Source organism: Paramisgurnus dabryanus, chromosome 10 (assembly GCF_030506205.2).
Source record: "Paramisgurnus dabryanus chromosome 10, PD_genome_1.1, whole genome shotgun sequence".
NCBI classification, from domain to species: Eukaryota; Metazoa; Chordata; class Actinopteri; order Cypriniformes; family Cobitidae; genus Paramisgurnus; species Paramisgurnus dabryanus.
In genome coordinates, this window is record NC_133346.1 from 22,211,849 (window position 1) to 22,231,012 (window position 19,164).

The window sequence follows — 19,164 nt, forward strand, 5'->3', positions numbered from 1 at the left end:
ATCGGTGCATCCCTAATTTTCATCAAATGTTTCAAAAACATTTTTTAACAGTATGAACAATATGAAAAAAAATTAACTGAGCATAATTTAAATTCTCAAAAGAATGCAACACTATTAGCAGTAACACTTGTTACGTTTGTCCCGACAGGACCACCTGACATAAATCCAGTTTACTTTTATTTTGAAAACTCAGAGGAGGCAAACTTCAGAATAGGTTGAAGCATTAAATAACCTTTAGATTGATCAGTACTGTAACACATGAAACCAGAAACACAACTTGTAATTAGAAAAAATGACAGTATCATTACTAACTTTCATGCCCAAAAAAAGGTTTCCTGACCTACCTGCAAGAAACAATTCACGAAATACTGTGCGATATCTCAGTTGTGTGCTAAAAATGCTGTCATAGTTTGCAATGCACGTGTAGTCAGGGCTCTGAGTGAATCGATTTGTTACTTTTGTCTCACGTTACTTTCACCTCGTTTCTCCCCTATATTTTTGCTTAAGCTGTAATACACTCTAAATATAAAATCTGCATTACTGTGGTACTGGTAAGTCGTGCAAAAATAGTAGGCTGAAAAAACTAACGTTGTTCCTATAAAGATAGAAGCTATAAATACGTTTAATGATGCAATTTGGGCTTCCTAAAGTGGCACGTGTATTGGATTTCTAGGCACGTTTGGGTATGCATGTTTTCCACAGGGGTTGTGGGTAAGACGGCACTCGACCACAGCAGCGTTTTATCCTGCAATGTTGCTCCTCTCGAACATCCTACTAAAGATTACTTAAATGTGCATAGTTTTAAAAACAAGACAGTCAGTAATAAAAAAATATTTTCAAGTAAACATTTTGATAAGCAGCCACATTTCCAAGTGTCAACATGGAGCTTTATACAGTATGTAGCCGTAAATAACTCATCTGTTTGTGACCACTAACCTAAACATACACTTTTGCATTTCCGTGGGTTGCCACTGAGAGTTGTAAATAGCACACAACACATACATTCCCAGACTGATGGTTTGTACGTTTGAAGCAACAAAATTAACATCTGTTTAACCAGCCTTTTCCCTGGTTGCAGAGTGGGAGCAGGTGCAGGTTGCCATGTGTAAGATTCATTAAGTCGGCCATCCAATAATCAGTGCGCAGAGAAATGTGGCGCTGATCTGGCAACCTTACACTAATTAGACATGCCAGTGCCTCTGGCCAAAACACTTTTCCTTTGAGGAATCTGATAGGATATGGATAATGAGGAAGGGAAAACCTTAGTAACATGCTCATTTCACAATTTAAAGGTAGAAAGCAGATCCTATCGTTGTGTTTACGTTTTGTATAAATGTTCATAATCCAGTATGCATATTATAGTGTTTTAGGTAAGAGCATGTAAAGAGATTGCAATTTGCTGTACAGAAAAAATGTGAAAACCTTTATGTAGAGATGTTTGGGTGTGTATTGTCGTGATTACCAACCACAATCTCTTGATTGAAATACACATTAGGAAGTGAGCATATGTACCTTTTGAGAATCCGGAAGAAAATATTGAAGAACCATAACCTTTTCTGAACACAAAAGAGCTCTTGCAAGCACTTTTTGGTGAATGAGACCCAGTGCGTTTGGTGCATATCGAGTATTAAAACTCCCCCGTCTTTTATTACTGCCTTCCATCAACTGATCACCCTAGAGAAGACATTTCCTCACATAAAACAAATAATACAAGATAATTAATGCCTGTAATTAGTAGCGAAGCGGCAAAGGCACACCCACGTCGCCCCTCCCCATCTCGAAATCGAATCTTTTTTTGCCACTATCAGCTTTGTAGTACAAAACATTGGTGTCCTTTTGTAGTTTTATGATGAGTTCCTTCAGTTCCCTCAAACTTTATCACATTTAAATACACAAAGGAACCCTACATTCTTAAATAATGAGAGTTAGAGGCATCTTGTAAGAGCACATGCCATTGTACACCACAAAATAAGGAGTGCCTTAAAATGACTCGCAATGCATTCAGGGTTTACATTTGATCAGTGTATGAGAATTGAACAAACAACGTTGGCAGTGATCCAGTTCAATTACAGAAATCTGCTGCAATAGAAATGATCAGATTTATGCACTGCACATGCGTCTGAAAGACCTTTCAAATCTAATTTAAATGCATTCGAAATCAAAAAGTCGTCAAGTTGTTCGGCAGCAATTCAAAGAAACAGCTTAGCAACATATTACAAATTTAATTTCTGAAAAATATGTTTGGATGAATACTCATTTCGGTCTTTATTAGGCTTTAAAGACTGAGTTTTAAATCTGAACAATGCTTGTTAAAATGTCAAGTGCTTTAAAAGCTTTGGCGAATGAGGTTTACTAGGGCTTGCTTAATGCATAACTGTGGTTTGGAAGGTGTGAGTTTGTCTTTGCTCCATTATTCTTCATCGAAGTGAACACTGGGTAGCAATGCCACCTCAGACTTTCTATTCCCAAAATCCGCTTAATCCCCAGCCCCCCTTTTATTTTCTAAATTGCTGGAGGAGGTTACAGTAGAAAGAAAAACGATTACAAAATTGATATCGGTCAAAGGGAATTGTGAAAAGAGATGGTGGTTTTGCTGGTGACATTTAACTAAAGTGAAGGTCGGGCAAGGGGCGGTATTGATAGAAGCTTATTTCATTTTTATCCTTGTCTCATACAAGTTGGGGTATTACTTTTTTAATGTATGTGCGCTTTAGCGGAGGCTAAACAAATGCTTTCCGCTCTGACTGCTGCTGTATCTTAACTCTTTCACCGCCAGCGTTTTTCAAAAAAGTTGCCAGCCAGCGCAAGCGTTTTTCATGATTTTCACAAAATTTAATGTCTTCCAGAAAATGATGTTCTTCAAATAAATTAACATACAATATACCAAATGAAAGAACAGACCCTCTGCTTTCAACCAAAAAAAATAGTTTCATCCTACCTTCAGTAGTTCTTTTGTAATCAGCTTTTGAATATGGGTAGGTTTCTGCAAAAACACCACATTTTGAGCAAAAAGCAGAGATAATTCCATTTTTTGTGACGGACTTTTCATAGAGATCCCATTCAGAGCGATCTTTAAAACAGACACCGACATGCAGCCGCTTGCCATAGGGCAATACTTCCGGGTTTAAAAAGTTGCGGAAGGGCGCCACCTGGTGGATAATACGGAAAAAAGACGGAAAAACTCCTCATTGGCGGGGAAGAGTTTTCTCTTGATTGACGAGATATCTCGTCAATGGCGGGGAAAGAGTTAAAAATAAAGTATATATCTTAAAAGTATGTGCAAAGTATAGTTTATTTGACTCGTACACATACACAGACGTTCAACCCTTGCGTGTAGTGACAAAATGCAATGCATTCTCCAGGGCTACATACAGCAATCTCCTGTTGGTGCGAGCGCAACCTACTATGCATACAATTTATGTGGGTTTTAAAAATGAGAGGGTATATGTACAGTATGCACGCTCTCTTCTGATGATGAAAAATGCATCACGCAGACTGTACGTGGATCCTTGCATCGTAATTGTCAATCACCAAAAGGGCCTCCAAATAAAATTCTGCCTGGTGCCCCTTAAAAGCTTGGGCCGGGCTACATGTAAGGAATAATTGTCGACGGGTTGTTGAATTATTAAAAAATAATGCACACCTAAGGTGGTAATGCGCAACACTGCGGGTGTGCTCATACCACGGCTACCACAAACATTGCTCTAGTGCCTATTTTTAAGATATTTGACAAGTTAAGTGTGTGGTTTCAGAAAAATAATCACATCCATGGAACATTTCTCAGCCAATAAGAATAAAGCAACAGGCCTGCTGTATAATATCAAATAATTGAAAAGGCTGGAGTCAATTATTCTGCTTATACCACTAAAATTTGAAGACATTTTTGTGCATTTTACAGAAATATAATCAACACACCGTATAACATTTCATCAGAATAAAGCATTCAATAGCCCCAAGATATAAATGCTGTTTGATCTCTTTGAGTTTATATTCATTATACAGTATTTGAAGAGATGTAGCGCATTTCATTCTGTTAGGAAAACTCTCTCTGAAATGCCTTGTGCATGCTGCGACTTCTCACAGATTGTGATGAGGTTTTGCTGCTCTGATAACAAGGGAGTGACAGGAGGACATCAGTGAGCAGACTGTGAACGTCTCTGTTTGGACACACACCGCTGAACATTATTACAGCGGATCTACAGGGCAGTGTTTAGGCATAATAGCTCTGTTGGCAGCTATGCTGGGCCCCTTATCAGTTGTGCTGGCTTAAAACTAGAGATTTTGTGCAGAGGGGTCAGGAGATGAGCTGTCTAAGTGCACAACACCAATTCTGCCTGTCCAATACTATCTTGGATGTAAATTTGCTTTAAAGTGGACATAAGGTGATTAAGATTTTATACAGTACATCAAAGTAATATTTTATACTCACAAGAGGTTTTAGCCATAGAGTATATCAGCATTGATGATCACAATACATTTATAAAAATAGAAAGTTTTACTTTCTGTAGTTCCTTTAGCAAATAACAGGTTGTATTACCTGGTCAATGAATATGTAAAGATTTAATCAATAAAGAGTTGATTTAAAAATATGCTTTTATGGCTTGTAAATAACTATAAAAATAACTAACAGAGTTATGTAAATAAATATTTCTACGTCATTTTTTGTGAGTTTTGTTGTACATCACTGAACACTGACTCCAGCTTTTCTTTTAAATGTGTATTTTTGGCCATAAATCTTTTTTGGGTGGTTGCAGCTGTTCAGCCCTGAAAGCCTTAATCCGCAGAATGAAATTATATTCCAGGGATATTGCATTAATATAGGGAGGACATGTGGCTGGATAAGAAGAGATTAAGTGGGGTAAAAATGTACAATGTCTGATACACAGATTATGGTTATTGCCATCATTCCAGCAAGTCCAGTAACAGTTGAGTCGACTATACTGTATATGTAAATATCCTAAAATAACTTAAGCCAAGTCTTGGTTTACTCTAAACGTATCATTTTCCTAAGAAGGCATATCAAACATGTAATGCATATGTGTACGTGTACGTACAACCCTCTCCTATATTAGTGATGAGGTAAAGGGACCAGTAGGTAAACAATAAGGTTGTGTATCACTTGTGTGTCAGCACCCAGATCATAAACTATGTATAACATCCATATACTGCACTCCTCAGTTTCAAACAAAGAGACATTGATCATTCCTGAGGGATGTGGGTGTGTGAGGGATATTTGATGCTGCATATTTAGTTTACATACAGTGTTTATTTATCAGTTTTAATGTCATAATATCGTGTGCCCTGACATGCTTATCTTGTGATGCTAACAAGAAACCCAAGAAGGTTCTGCTGAAATGGCATAATGAATGTTGTCCTCCTTTCTGTCCTGCAGGTTTTGGTGCAGTAAGGCGCAGCGGAGGGGCGAGCAGAGAGGCGAGCGCATGAGGAGAGGGCGTCCCGAGACCCCCGTCTCCACACACCGCGCTCGCACACACACGTTCACGGGCACACCGCGTCTAGCAACCCTCCAGCCGCCATGGTAAACACCCAAATGATTTTCTACATTTCTTAAAAGTCAACATAATCAATACTTGGTAAAAGAAATAAAGTAACACAGGTTTGGAATCAGTAAAGGGTGAGTCAATTACCCTCAATTCACTTTAAATGTGGCAGTTGTGTGTGTATAGGACTGATGTCAAAATAAGGCAAAATCTCTCATACACATGTTTCTGTCCAAACTGCTCTTATCTACAACGAGCCGAGATGCGATAGAAGAAATGTGACGGAAGCTTACAGAGAAAGCGAGAGAAGAGGGGAGGAGATCAGCAGCGTATGATTAATGGTGCTCACCTCCGGCTTGGGGGAGTGAGGTCTCTTGGGAGAGCAGGGTTGTGCTGTTTGAATTATTAAAGTCTGAGAGTGGTGGGGGGGAGGTTCATAAATAACTCTGCGTAATGAGCGTCCCGCTAGCGTGAGCTCTAATGCTTACCCAGCCTCACTGCCGCAGCCGGGGTCACCTTGGATACTCGCATGCGAACACACACACACAGATGGACACGTTTCCTTGTCTTCAGTTTTCTGCATCGCTATCCTTATTGATTTATTGGACACAGAACGATGTGACCTTGCACTCCACTTCCTGTCAGGTTGTGGCCAAAGTGGCTGAGACCAAAGATACTCTACACACAACACACACACACGCACTGGCTTGTATGTGTGCAACTTAAGAAATGATCAGCGCTGGCAGCACTAACTATAGCATGTCTCTAAAAGCAGATATTGATTTGCATTTGTGTTTTTGTCAGCATTATAGAGTGTATATGTAAGGGATAATATAGTCAGTCAGTCATTATCATAAATTGAAAGGGTTTATTTTGCAATTTAATGACAAGCTGACTGTACATTATCCAATTGATGATATCCCATATTATAATATGGACATGTTATATTGATTTGAGAGTATTATATTACTTCGTAGATTAACTTAAAGCATCTGGTATGCATAATAGTCCATTACAGCGCAGAAAACGATCGCCATTATTGTATGAATTTATATATTATTACACCACGGGGCTGTTGAATGCTTTATTCTGATTCGTTGAGAGATGTTCAATGGGTGTGGATTATTTTTCAATAACTGCACACCTAACCTTTAAAATGACTTAAAAATAGGCACCAGTGCTATGGTATAAGCGGAATAATTTTCCGGTCATTTATGTTATTCGAATTATATACCTTAGGTGTGTATTTTTTTTATAATTCAACGGCCCGTCGTCAATTATTCCTTACTTAAAGCAACACTAAAGAGTTTTTGCCCTTTGCTCCCCCTACAGGTTGAAAGCGGAATTGTCCTTTACCACTGTCGTAAATAATTTAGCCTACTGCAGCAAAGCTGGCTCCGATTGGATTGTAGGTCTGCCGTAAAGCAAGTTTTTGTAGTTTTCACTCGAACCTGACGGTTGGAAACTTCTTTAGTGCGGTTTTGGCCGATAGAGGGCTGCAAAGCGAATGTGAAAGTGCCGTTCACCCTGTTTCGAGTGGATGAAGGACTGAGCATTTTTTTGGAAACATTAGTTTAACTCTTTCCCCGCCATTGACGAGATATCTCGTCAATTAAGAGAAAACGCTTCCCCGCCAATGACGAGATTTTCCGTCTTTCCGCAATACCGCTATTATCCACCAGGTGGCGCCCTTCCGCAACTTTTTAAAACCGGAAGTATTGCCCTATGGCAAGCTGCTGCATGTCCGTGTCTGTTTTAAAGATCGCTCTGAATGGGAACTCTATGAAAAGTCCGTCATAAAAATGGAATTATCTCTGCTTTTTGCTCAAAATATGGTGTTTTTGCAAAAACCTACCCATATTCAAAAGCTGATTGCAAAAGAACCACTAAAGGTAGGATGAAACGGTTTTTTTTGTTTGAAAGCAGAGGGTCTGTTCTTTCATTTGGTATATTGTATGTTTATTTATTTAAAGAAGAACATTTTCTGGAAGGCATTAAACTTTGGTGAAAATCATGAAAAACGCTGGCGCTGGCTGGCAACTTTTTTTAAAAATGCTGGCGGTGAAAGAGTTAAGGTAAAAAACTTGCTGTTGCTTTAATTTTCAATCCAAGAATTTAGACATTGATCAACAGATTTACGCTTACTACTAGTTTGGATTCATATCTACTATTTATCTACTTTAATCTGCACGTATATGTGACTAAATAAAGTCATTATGCAAAAGAAAAATAAATTACAGTGCCATGACTGACAGATCTCAAAACCGGTATTCCAGAAATCCATGTTCAAAATATTTTCACAGCAGCGTTCCGCATGTCTATGTCCTGGGGCCAGTTAAGGTTTGCACACATCGTACATAAGCAAACTGCCAACACTCGCTGTCAAAGCCCGTTGATCTCAACACACACGCACTCTCATGGTGAATGCCTGTGTCAGTCAACAGCTGCTTGTGGTCAGCTCGAGTCAGTGCCATAATAAGAAGTCTCCGAGGTCTTCAGATGACTGCCTAACTGGAAGACATTTTAATTAGGAGTGCGTAATCAATTTAATACTGAATGCTGACCTCACACACGCATAGACACAACACGCCAGGGCCCGCCATCGGGTTATCTAATACTTCTGACAGGCAGTTCTGGGGCTGTAAATACACTGTGTTATTAAATGACCTTAAGCCAAAACATCGTCCCAAGGCGTCAACATGCCAAAATGATCATACGGTTACTGGTAATGGCATATGATTGAACCAGTTCCTGGCATGACTGCTGACTGTATAAAGTTTTCACTGTGGATTAATGCAGTGCGTGTGTGTCTGTGTCCATCTTACTCTGTAGGCGATTGAGATCATTTCGTATGATGTCTGTGTCCCCAGTGCACCATTTGTTAAACCAGTGGGTTGATGAAACTGTCCGTTTCATGATTGCTTGCTCTCTCTCTCTCTCTCTCTCTCTCTCTCTCTCTCTCTCTCTCTCTCTCTCTCTAAAATAGAATCAGAGTATATTTACAATAGAAAAGGACTTTGAAATAATATAAACATTTAAAGCATACAAATTTACATTTTAAACATCGGCACATGGAAGGGTAAAGTACTGTACAGGTTAGGGCTGTAGATTATTTCTGAGGGTATGTTACTGTTAAATGAATTTAGCAGCAACTGATGGGTGTCTGTCTTCCCCCAGTAACATCTTCATTTGATCTCTCAATCTATCTGTGTGATGTAAGATTAAGATGCAAGGCTCTCCGCTCCTCCTCGCCTATTTTACACTCCTTTACACTTCCCAGTATGTTTTACTGCTACTCACAAGCGACCATTAGGTGCGGCTCATAAACTCTGCACACTGCCTGTTAAATACTGGCCTTATGCCACAAAGACCACTGTTACTGCTGCGCACACACACATACAGTTGCAGATAAGCATCTTTTTTTACTCAACCACCCACCCACAGAGACCACACCCTGATCGATACTAACACAATCATGTCTGGCTATTTTTATTATTCACACACATACTTAGTTTGTGTAGGCTCGTTGAAGCGTTCATTATGCACACCGTGCTAATTGATCAACTTTGCTGAAGGTCGTAGCCTTCAAACATCCACAATGTTCTTCCTCTACAAACATGCCGAGGTGTCTTTTAGTGTAAAAATGTCACAAGGTGAATTTCTGATTAAAGTGAATGGATCTTTTCTTCTCTGTCTGGTTAAACATCAGCCGTGGGTCTGAAGATGGATTGGTTAATGTTGTTTTTATGTCTATATTCCGTGAAAGGTCACACCCCTCCGGGGACTGCGGCAGGGTGATATGTCTTTGCTACCCTATTGAGCGACCCTGCTATCGAATTTAGAAATGGAAGTGGAAGGCTGATGGAATGTAAATGATAGGATTAGGGAATAGATCTTGTATTGAATGAGGCTGATATGATTGAAATTCAGCACTGTAAAGGATGAGGAATGGGTAGACAAGAAGATTTGGTTGTGGTGCACGCCTACCTTTTTATTTTACCCTGGGATTCGATCTGTACTGGACACCGACCTAGTGCATTTGGTACAGCAAAGGCCTTTTCCTAAAAGGAACCCTTCACCCAAAAATCATAATATGTGACAACTTACTTGCCACTAAAGCACCATTAACTCTTTCACCGCCATTGACGAGATATCTCGTCAATTAAGAGAAAACGCTTCCCAGCCAATGACGAGATTTTCCGTCTTTCCGCAATACTGCTATTATTGACCAGGTGGCGCCCTTCCGCAACTTTTTAAACCCGGAAGTATTGCCCTATGGCAAGCGGCTGCATGTCCGTGTTTGTTTTAAAGATCCCTCTGAATGGGATCTCTATGAAAAGTCCGTCACAAAAATTGAATTATCTCTGCTTTTTGCTCAAAATGTGGTGTTTTTGCAGAAACCTACCCATATTCAAAAGCTGATTACAAAAGAACCACTGAAGGGAGGATGAAACGGTTTTTTTGTTTGAAAGCAGAGGGTCTGTTCTTTCATTTGGTATATTGTATGTTTATATATTTAAAGAAAAACATTTTCTGGAAGGCATTAAACTTTGGTGAAAATCATCAAAAAAAAAAAACCGCTGGCGCTGGCTGGCAACCTTTTTAAAAACGCTGGCGGTGAAAGAGTTAAATAATCATAAAGCTCATAAAACAGTTAATTGAAAAGATCCATTTCAGAAAAAAACTGGTTCGTGAATTAGACATTGCTGCTTAAACGGATCAGTACCCTTTAAAAAGGAACTAACATTTACCTTTTAGGTACAAATATGTAGGTACCAATATGCACTCTTTGGCACCAGTATGCACCTCTGAGGAACTAATATAGAACTCTTTAAGGCCCAAGTATAGTCCATTTTAGTCAAATGTGTTATTAATGCCATTTAAAAATGTCTATTCTGTTTAGAAATCCAAAGCGCACCACATTTCTGCCCAAAGTTGCCCAAACAGGTACCTGTAGTCCCACACTGAGCTCACTCCACTGGCTGAAGCCACATTGTCAGGCTGGTCATTCTTAGCCTTTAGTTTTCTCTGTATAGTAATCTGGGATAGAAAAAAAACATTACATTTATTAAAATGATTAATTATTAAAATGAAGTATGTATTAGCTTAAAATGATGAAAATCAGTTTTAATCATGTTGAAAAAAATGGTGAGTGCTATACTTTATAGCACTTACTGTATATAGCACTTACGAAGAACCAGAAGTGGGGATATACAGTAGCCCCACTTATGGTTCTACAAATCACAAAATGGTTCTACATAGGTGTACTTAAAATGGTTCCCCTATGATTACGAGCTTTTAGTCCTATTTAGCACTATTTTTCTTTTTAAGAGTGAAGATTGTAGTAGTTGAGTTACACTCTGTTTGCATTATCTTTTGTAATTAACATTTACATGCACTTTAATTAGGAGCAAATCATGTCAAGAGAGATTAATTCAGATTAAGTAATGTTGATAAATTATAGAAGACGGAAGCAGCTGTTTAGAAGAAGCTGTATTGTGGATATTGTAAATAGATGAAGCAGAGCATCACTCAGTCAGTCGTACTGAGAAATGAAGCATTTTATAACATTTTAAATGTATGTATGACAGGAAACACACTATATGTACACTCACCTAAAGGATTATTAGGAACACCATACTAATACAATGTTGGACCCCCTTTCCCCTTCAGAACTGCCTTAATTCTACGTGGCATTGATTCAACAAGGTGCTGAAAGCATTCTTGAAATGTTGGCCCAACATTTGAAATTATTCAAGCTTTGTGACATGGTGCATTATCCTGCTGGAAGTATCCATCAGAGGATGTGTACATGGTGGTCATAAAGGGATGGACATGGTCAGAAACAATGCACAGGTAGGCTGTGGCATTTAAACGATGCCCAATTGGCACTAAGGGTCCTAAAGGGTGCCAAGAAAACATCCCCCACACCATTACACCACCACCAGCCTGCACATTGGTAAAAAGGCATGATGAATCCATGTTCTCATTCTGTTTACGCCAAATTCTAGCTCTACCATCTGAATGGCACAACAGAAATCGAGACCCATCAAACCAGGCAACGTTTTTCCAGTCTTCAACTGTCCAATTTTGGTGAGCCCCGCAAATTGTAGCCTTTTTTTCCTATTTGTATTGAAGATTGAAGAGCCATAAGGTTGTGCGTGTTTTGGCTTCACAAATGCTTTGCTGCATACCTCGGTTATAACGAGTGGTTATTTCAGTCAAAGTTGCTCTTCTATCAGCTTGAATCAGTCGGCCCATTCTCCTCCGACCTCTAGCATCAACAAGGCATTTTCGCCCACAGGACTGCCGCATACTGGATGTTTTTCCCTTTTGACACCATTCTTTGTAAATCCTAGAAATGGTTGTGCGTGAAAATCCCAGTAACTGAGCAGATTGTGAAATACTCAGACTGGCCCATCTTGGACCAACAACCATGCCACGCTCAAAATTGCTTAAATCACCTTTCTTTCCTATTCTGAAATTCAGTTTGGAGTTCAGGAAATTATCTTGACCAGGACCACACACAAAATGCATTGAAGCAAGTGCCATGTGATTGGTTGATTAGATAATTGCATTAATGAGAAATTGTACAGGTGTTCCTAATAATCCTTTAGGTGAGTGTATGTATGCAAATTATTAAAAACAGAGTGAACGGATTAGGCTGTTTTTTTAGGCTGATTTTGTCACATTATAAAAGTGATTTTTTTACAATCAGACCCATTTAATGTTTATGCATTTTTAAAAGTAAAATTTTCAGGGTGGTAATCTTTTGGTTCCTCAAGACTTCGATTCTTAGGGTCACGATTTGATTAAAATTAGATTCTTGGTATTGATTCACTATATGCTTAGATTTTGATTCAGTTCTACTTGAATGTGTTTGTTTTTCCTCCTCCATTATGTATATCACTTGTGTATTAGTGATGTGCAGGTTGTCCAACTAATAAAACATCACATTCTGATTGATTGCGAATGGGTGAAATAAACTAAAACCAACAACTGTGTGAAATGAACACCACTTGCATGCTGAATGTTAATGCGGGATAGAAAGGTCTGGTGGGTTGGATTTCTTGATGGGGTGACACATCACAGGAGAGATTGACTGACAGTGAGAGATGGTGCACGATGAAAGAATGTGCAGAGGATGAAGAGGGGATTCATGTCTGATTAGAAAAGGTTGTTGGGTGACTGATACCAAGCTGAAATTGATTTCCAACTGAAGCGATGATGTAGAGCACAATGACACACGCACGCGCACAAAGACAGGGGTTAATGCAGCAGGCCTACAGTATGTCTGAAGGTGTGTTCCTGATGGGTTTGGTGTGACATACGGCCTTGAACACACGTTCTTTAGCACTAAACTTTGTTGGTGTTTTTGCCATCAATGCAAGTGGAGGTGAGTTTGATTGATTCAAGTTTAATCGGTTACTAAATGCACCACTCCAACCTTGCACTTTCCATCCTATACACGCACACAAACACACTTTACCTGGAAGGTATATTCTAGAAGTTGGCCAAGGTGATCTTGAGAAGTTGTTAGTAGCCTATTTCAGTGTCTTTGTACATTTAGCTGAGTTATTTATGGCTGTTTCTTCCATTGTACAACTATGATTTCAACCTGGGATCTTTTAATGTGGACCTTCTACTTTATATTTGTAGTTCTGACAAATTGTTTCTTGTTATCAGAGGTCCATCCGGTCATTCGGTAACGATGACCGCCACGTCATGGCGAAGCACTCCACCATCTACCCGTCCTCTGAGGAGCTGGAAGCAGTGCAGAGTCTCGTCTCCACAGTGGAGTGCGCCCTTAAACAAGTGTCTGATTGGTTGGACAAATCCGAGTCTCAAGCCAGCCAATCAAATTCATCCAGCACACAGGAGGAAGAGAAAGAGAAAGAGGCCGAGACCGAGGCCAGCACAGACGAATCGCCAGAAGACAGCACAAAGTGAGTGTTTATAATGCAGAATGCTACAGATATCTGCAAAGTAGTTATTTGCTTAAATTTTTATGCTTTTGCTTTGTTTATTTAAATTAATGATTAATTAAATGAAAATGGTAAGTGGAAAGGAGAGGTGTGGTATTAAAAAGGGAATAATCTTACTTTATTCCAGGTGTAAATGACTTTGTTTCTCACATTTTTATTTCCCTAGTTCATTTTCCCAGAATTTCATTAATTTGGGTTTGTCTCCTACCCAGACGTTTTAACGTCCCCTTTATAATAAATGTATAAAGCATTATAGTTACATTTACTTTTTAAATTAAATCTGATATTCAATGATTTTGCAATTTATAAGTACAATTTGAATCTACTGATCACAAAGAAAATAATGGCAATTTCTATATGCAGTTGCATCAGCAAAAGTTGAACCACTCAGGATTATGTACTGCATGTGTTTTGATCATATTTTGTGTCTCAGTGAGGGCAGCAGCTGCAGTAATGGTCCTACTGGCGGAGGGGTTTTATGTGGAGTGATGAGAATCGGCCTGGTAGCCAAAGGACTCCTGATTAAAGGCGACATGGACCTGGAGCTTGTGCTCATGTGCAAAGAGAAACCCACCGAGACACTGCTGTGTACTGTCTGTGACAACCTGCCCCAGCAGATCGAGGTAACTGCACACCTGCTCAAGCCCACATAAGCTACGATTCAGTCTGAAGTGACTGTTTTTGTTTATGAATAAAGCAAGAAATGTTTTGCGTACTTTGCAAACATGGAAAAACTATTATTAACTGGTTCAGACATTTAGGTGATTAGATAATTGCAGGTTCAAAGTAATTATGTACTTTGCTTTTTTCATGGTTATTTTTGTATAATTTGTCTAATTTGGTACTTCTTGTCATGGATCACAAGATTTTACAGCCAGTGACAATATACTATTTTCTGTTAGTGTCATATATAGCTCAAACATATGATTTCCTGTTGTCCTAAGTAGTCAGTGTCAGTTCTTTTACTGTCAAACTCTGCCACCAAATTAGAGTAACAGTGCTGACAGTACTGTATGTAACAGAACTGGCAGTTATACACAGAGAAACACAAACACATACATAGCCTGGTTTCCATTAAAAAATGTGCACAAAACTTTGCACAGTTGTGTCAATAAAAATAATTTGTTCACAATTTTAGTGGCGAGTAGAGCCACTAGAGATTATTTTGAGTTTGTCTCATACCCAGACTTTTTAACTTCCCCTCTATAATAAATGTATAAAGCATTAAAGCTACTGTATATAAATGACTGGATTGCGCATGACGTCACAACTGTGAAGCCACCGCACCGCCATGTTGGTATACCCAAACATTCTATTAAATCATCAATGGACGTTATCAGATTTTAATAAAAAAACATCACTTTAATAGTCTCTGTTTTTATATCTGAAGTCTCCCTGTACATTATTACAACGTGCATGCTATAGTTTGCTGGTTTTGTTATTATGTTATCTTTACAAGTTACCTTAACGTATTCAGAGAAATAGCACTGACTGGCTTAATGTCAAAAAACTATATTTATACCCGTGTCATTAACAGAATGCAGCAGACACACTTACCTTAAAGTTTTTTTATAAATCCCTTATTCTGCCCGATTAAAACATAAACATTTCAAATAACACCAGAATTAATAATTAATTTACGTACACATATTTTAAAAATTAACCTTGTGTGACTGATACGCTGTAAAGCGAGAGAAATTAGATGATGATTTTGAATGGAAGTCAATGACACTCTCTGCCAGTTGGGTATACGAAGATGGCCGCTCGAACTCTGCGCTGGCTTCAACTCACGCTGTTACGTTAAGCGTTCTATGCACAATCCAGTCATTTATATAGATCAGCGCATTAAAGTCACATTTACTTTTTTCACTGATTTTGGTATTTGTAGGTACAGTTTGAATTTATTAATCACAAAGAAAAATAATGCCATTCCCAATTTTTTTCGTTGTTGTGACTCCACAAAAAGTCGAATACACCGATTCTGTCCTGTCCACCAGCGAAACATATCGTGCAATATTAAAGTGCACCACTTTCATTGCTAAAAAATAATAAAAAACTCCTTACCATGTTTGAAAGATTCGCCCACAATGCAATGCAATGCAATGCTGACAGGGGTTAGCTGTGAGTCAAAGTGGGAGAAAATATGTCGGTCTTGCCCACGTCGACAGGACTAGGAAGTAAACTGTTGCCTACAATCCGTGTGTTTGTTGTAATACTAGAAAAATAACATATGATCATGTGCACGTCAGGTGGCCAGTAAATGCGGCAAAGACGTGGTATATTTATTTTTCTGAATCACCTGAAAAACATATTTTTTGCGATATATTGGAGTTTATATGAAATTTACATGTTTCCATTGGGTGCATTTTTAATTCGCTATTTTAATTTGCGCAATTTGAAAGGTAATGTACCAACCTCCCATGACTGTCAACACTGTTACTCTATCTTGATAACAGCTTGACAGTGACATATAGACACAGAATTTAACTGCCATGACTAATGGCAACAAAATTTACATTTCATGTCTGTTTATTGAGAGTGACTGCGCTCCGGTACGCTACAGATTCTCCAGAACAGGTTCAGTTAAAATAGATTCATCACAATTGGATGCTTATTTTTTAATTGAATACAGGCATAGTGTACTAAATAATGAAGCATTGTATTATGTTAGTACACCAAAAAATTATTTGATACAATATGATATAAACTTGTCACCCCAACAAATAGGAACTTAATGGATGGGAACCAAAAGTATAAAAGTATTTGGCATCCATACAGATAGATTTTCAGAGAAGCTCAGCCAAATATCTGATTCACAGTGGTATAATTCTGGCCTCAAGTGAGAGAGGATACATGTTTGAATCTGACAGCAGGGACCGTTTTTATTGCATCCATTTAGGAGCAGTAGAGATAAGAGAATCACACCATCACAGATTTTTAAAGGTGTTAATAGCCAATTTAATAGCAGATTTTAGGGGGTCTGAGATGAATCCCTTTTAACTCAATTTAATGCATCGCTAAAGAGAGCAAGAGTAGTACTGTCACCTAACGCTATGGCGTGCTTATTAACGGTTAATATGATTTGAATTAGAGCAGCAGTGTTAAAGTGGAGGATGCAGAGTTTTACTGTGAAACAAAATGAAGGGAAATGAAACATTGCAGAAAACTGCGACATCAAAACCAGACCTGATCTATTTATATTCAGCATGTGTAATTAATCTAGACCTGCCAAATACCAGCTTACCTAATTAGATACCCAGGACAGGCCGGGGGTCGGGGTGCCCACCGGTGACCCGCAGTTATCTGAGACGCACACCCAGACAGAAATCCCATTAAAGCAGAGTATGTTGCCAGCAGGTCAGGTCTCCACATGATGGATCAGCTCTTAATGGAATAGCAGTGGACTGCTTTCTCTTTCTGCTGTGTCCTTATCTCTCTCTCTCATTCATTTACTCTCTCTTACTTTGTTACATCAGTGATTGAGCGATTCAAGTCCTTGTGGCAATTAGAGTTTCGATATCACTTCATCCTTGGGTCTCATCTATCGATTGTTCGCTCGGGGCATGAAGGGACCCAAAAGTTTATATACTGACATAGTTCAGTTTGCATTTATATCTGACAGATGGTCAGATAGATGTCCAAATGTTATCAAGATAGAGTAACACTGTTGATAGTATGTAACATAATTGTAAGTCACGCATAGAGAAACACTACACTGTTACTCTACCTTTGTAAACACTTCACCTGGTTTGTGCTTCAAAATTATGACTTCTATGGACTACAAAAGTAGAAATTGTGCCCTATACAATAAACAGATACTGTGACCAGGGGCTGTCAATCGTCAAATGTGTGTGCATATATGTGCGTATTTTAGCACAGTTTTTGACTTTTTACCTAAACATTTGACCCCTGACAGAAGTTGACGGAGGAGAAGTATGAGGTACAACGCTGTGTTCCTGAGGCGGCCATCTTGGTGTGCACCACGACAGAACCCAAGCTCACGCTGAAGGTGATGCTCTCCTCTCCACAGTACAGAGATGATGCCGAGATGGACGAACAAGGTTTGTGAGCCAACAACCTGGATGCATATTTCTTTACATTTTCTAAAAATAACATTTTGTTGTCATTTACTCATCCTAATCCAAACCTGAGTTGCAGATTTTCTTCTGTTGAGCCAAAAGGTGAAATTGCACGTGGAAAAGTTGACGTGATGAGCATTAAATAATGCAGCAAGTTTAGTTTATCCTTTAGGATCTAAAGTAGTAGGGAGGATAGGGCTGTAAGCTGCGTTTGTGAGTTTGTTTACTTGCAGTTATTGATTGTAATATTTCATAAGAGGAAAGAGCTTTACTATATTTATTTAGTATGTACACTTTGTTTGGCAGTCAAAGCACATACAGATGAGCTCATCTTCTTGTCAAGAAACACACACGCACGCACACACACTCAGCATTATTGTGAGTGGCATGCATGATGCCAGACTTTTTGGCCCCGTGGTTTAGCTCACAACGGATGCTAAAATAGAGAAGTGGTTTCGGAAGGGTAGACAAAAATGCTAAGTTCGTTCAGAGATGAAACTGCATTTTAAAAGACATATTAATTTTCATCTTAATTTAAGAATTTTTTGATATTTCTACTGAAAACAAGACAAAAATACTAAGTAAGAAAGTCATTTTTTGCAGTGTATTTTACAGTGTTGGTAGGTTTCTTGCTGGTGCACGCAGGAGCCATTAGTGTTCGTGTTTTGTTATTGTGCTTTTGGATCTGTCAGTTAACTCTCCCTCCCTCACCCTTGAGTCACTCTCTCTCACTTACTTTTTAAGTCCTGACATTAATCTGAATTCATTGCAGTCTAATTGGGTTTACGGTTTGTTATTGCTGATGTACCTCTAAGCATAAATTAGTAAAGGAAGCATGGATGTAAATTGTCGGAGCTTGAGGAACTTTTTGGTGCTTTGACCCGTGACTGTTGTGGCATCAGCAACATCTGTGTACTGTACCTTTAAATGACAGGTGACTGGTCTGCAACTATTTAATCTGCAGTGATGCGGAGCACAGGTTCTGTCTTCACACATGCACACTTGCTGTTTTCCCTCACACAGGAACAGACACATTCAGTTTCTATAATCCAAAAACAGGCTTTGTCCGAAATAGTCGCCTTTACCCTAAATAGTGCACTATTTGAGGAAACATGCATATTTGGTGGTGTCCAAATTCATTTTAATTCACTTCTTTGAGTGAACTATATAAGTGGAGTAATGTAGGGAAATAGTGAACACACACAGTTTTTCTTTCTTCGCTTGTTTACACGCACTCTTTGATGTGAAATATTAGAAAGGAGGCTGTGGGGGTGGGAAATGAAAGAATGTATCCGGCTTGAGGAATCAATAGTTGTTGCAGCACACACACCATCCATCTGATAGATGTGTCAGATGTGAACACTGGCCCTGAAATGAAGAATGAGAGAGAGAGAGATGTGGAGGGATGGGTTGGAGTTCATGACAGTAGCATCTCGTATTTCCCGGCCGGGTCAAGGGCCCTGTCCAACTGAGAAACGGCTCAATCTCAGGGCAGGCCTAAATTGCCTCAACAACAAGTACACAAACATAACATTACGATGAGGTGAATCTGTTGAAATACTGTTATGAAGATCAAGGTTATATTTCAGGTCAAATTTT

At 38.9% G+C, this 19,164-nt stretch overlaps 1 protein-coding gene across 6 annotated transcripts in view; it reads left to right on the forward strand.

Annotated features, from left to right (window-relative positions):
* The window catches only part of strbp (spermatid perinuclear RNA binding protein), an 88,971-nt gene that overhangs the window by 42,157 nt on the left and 27,650 nt on the right, over positions 1-19,164 (forward strand). For all 6 annotated transcript variants that reach the window (XM_065290286.1, XM_065290285.1, XM_065290287.1 and 3 more), the window contains exons 3-6: positions 5,393-5,539; positions 13,188-13,447; positions 13,920-14,109; positions 17,403-17,547. In XM_065290286.1, the coding sequence (XP_065146358.1) occupies positions 5,537-5,539; positions 13,188-13,447; positions 13,920-14,109; positions 17,403-17,547 (598 nt within the window). In that variant the 5' untranslated portion in view covers positions 5,393-5,536. The remainder of the gene's footprint in view (positions 1-5,392; positions 5,540-13,187; positions 13,448-13,919; positions 14,110-17,402; positions 17,548-19,164) is intronic.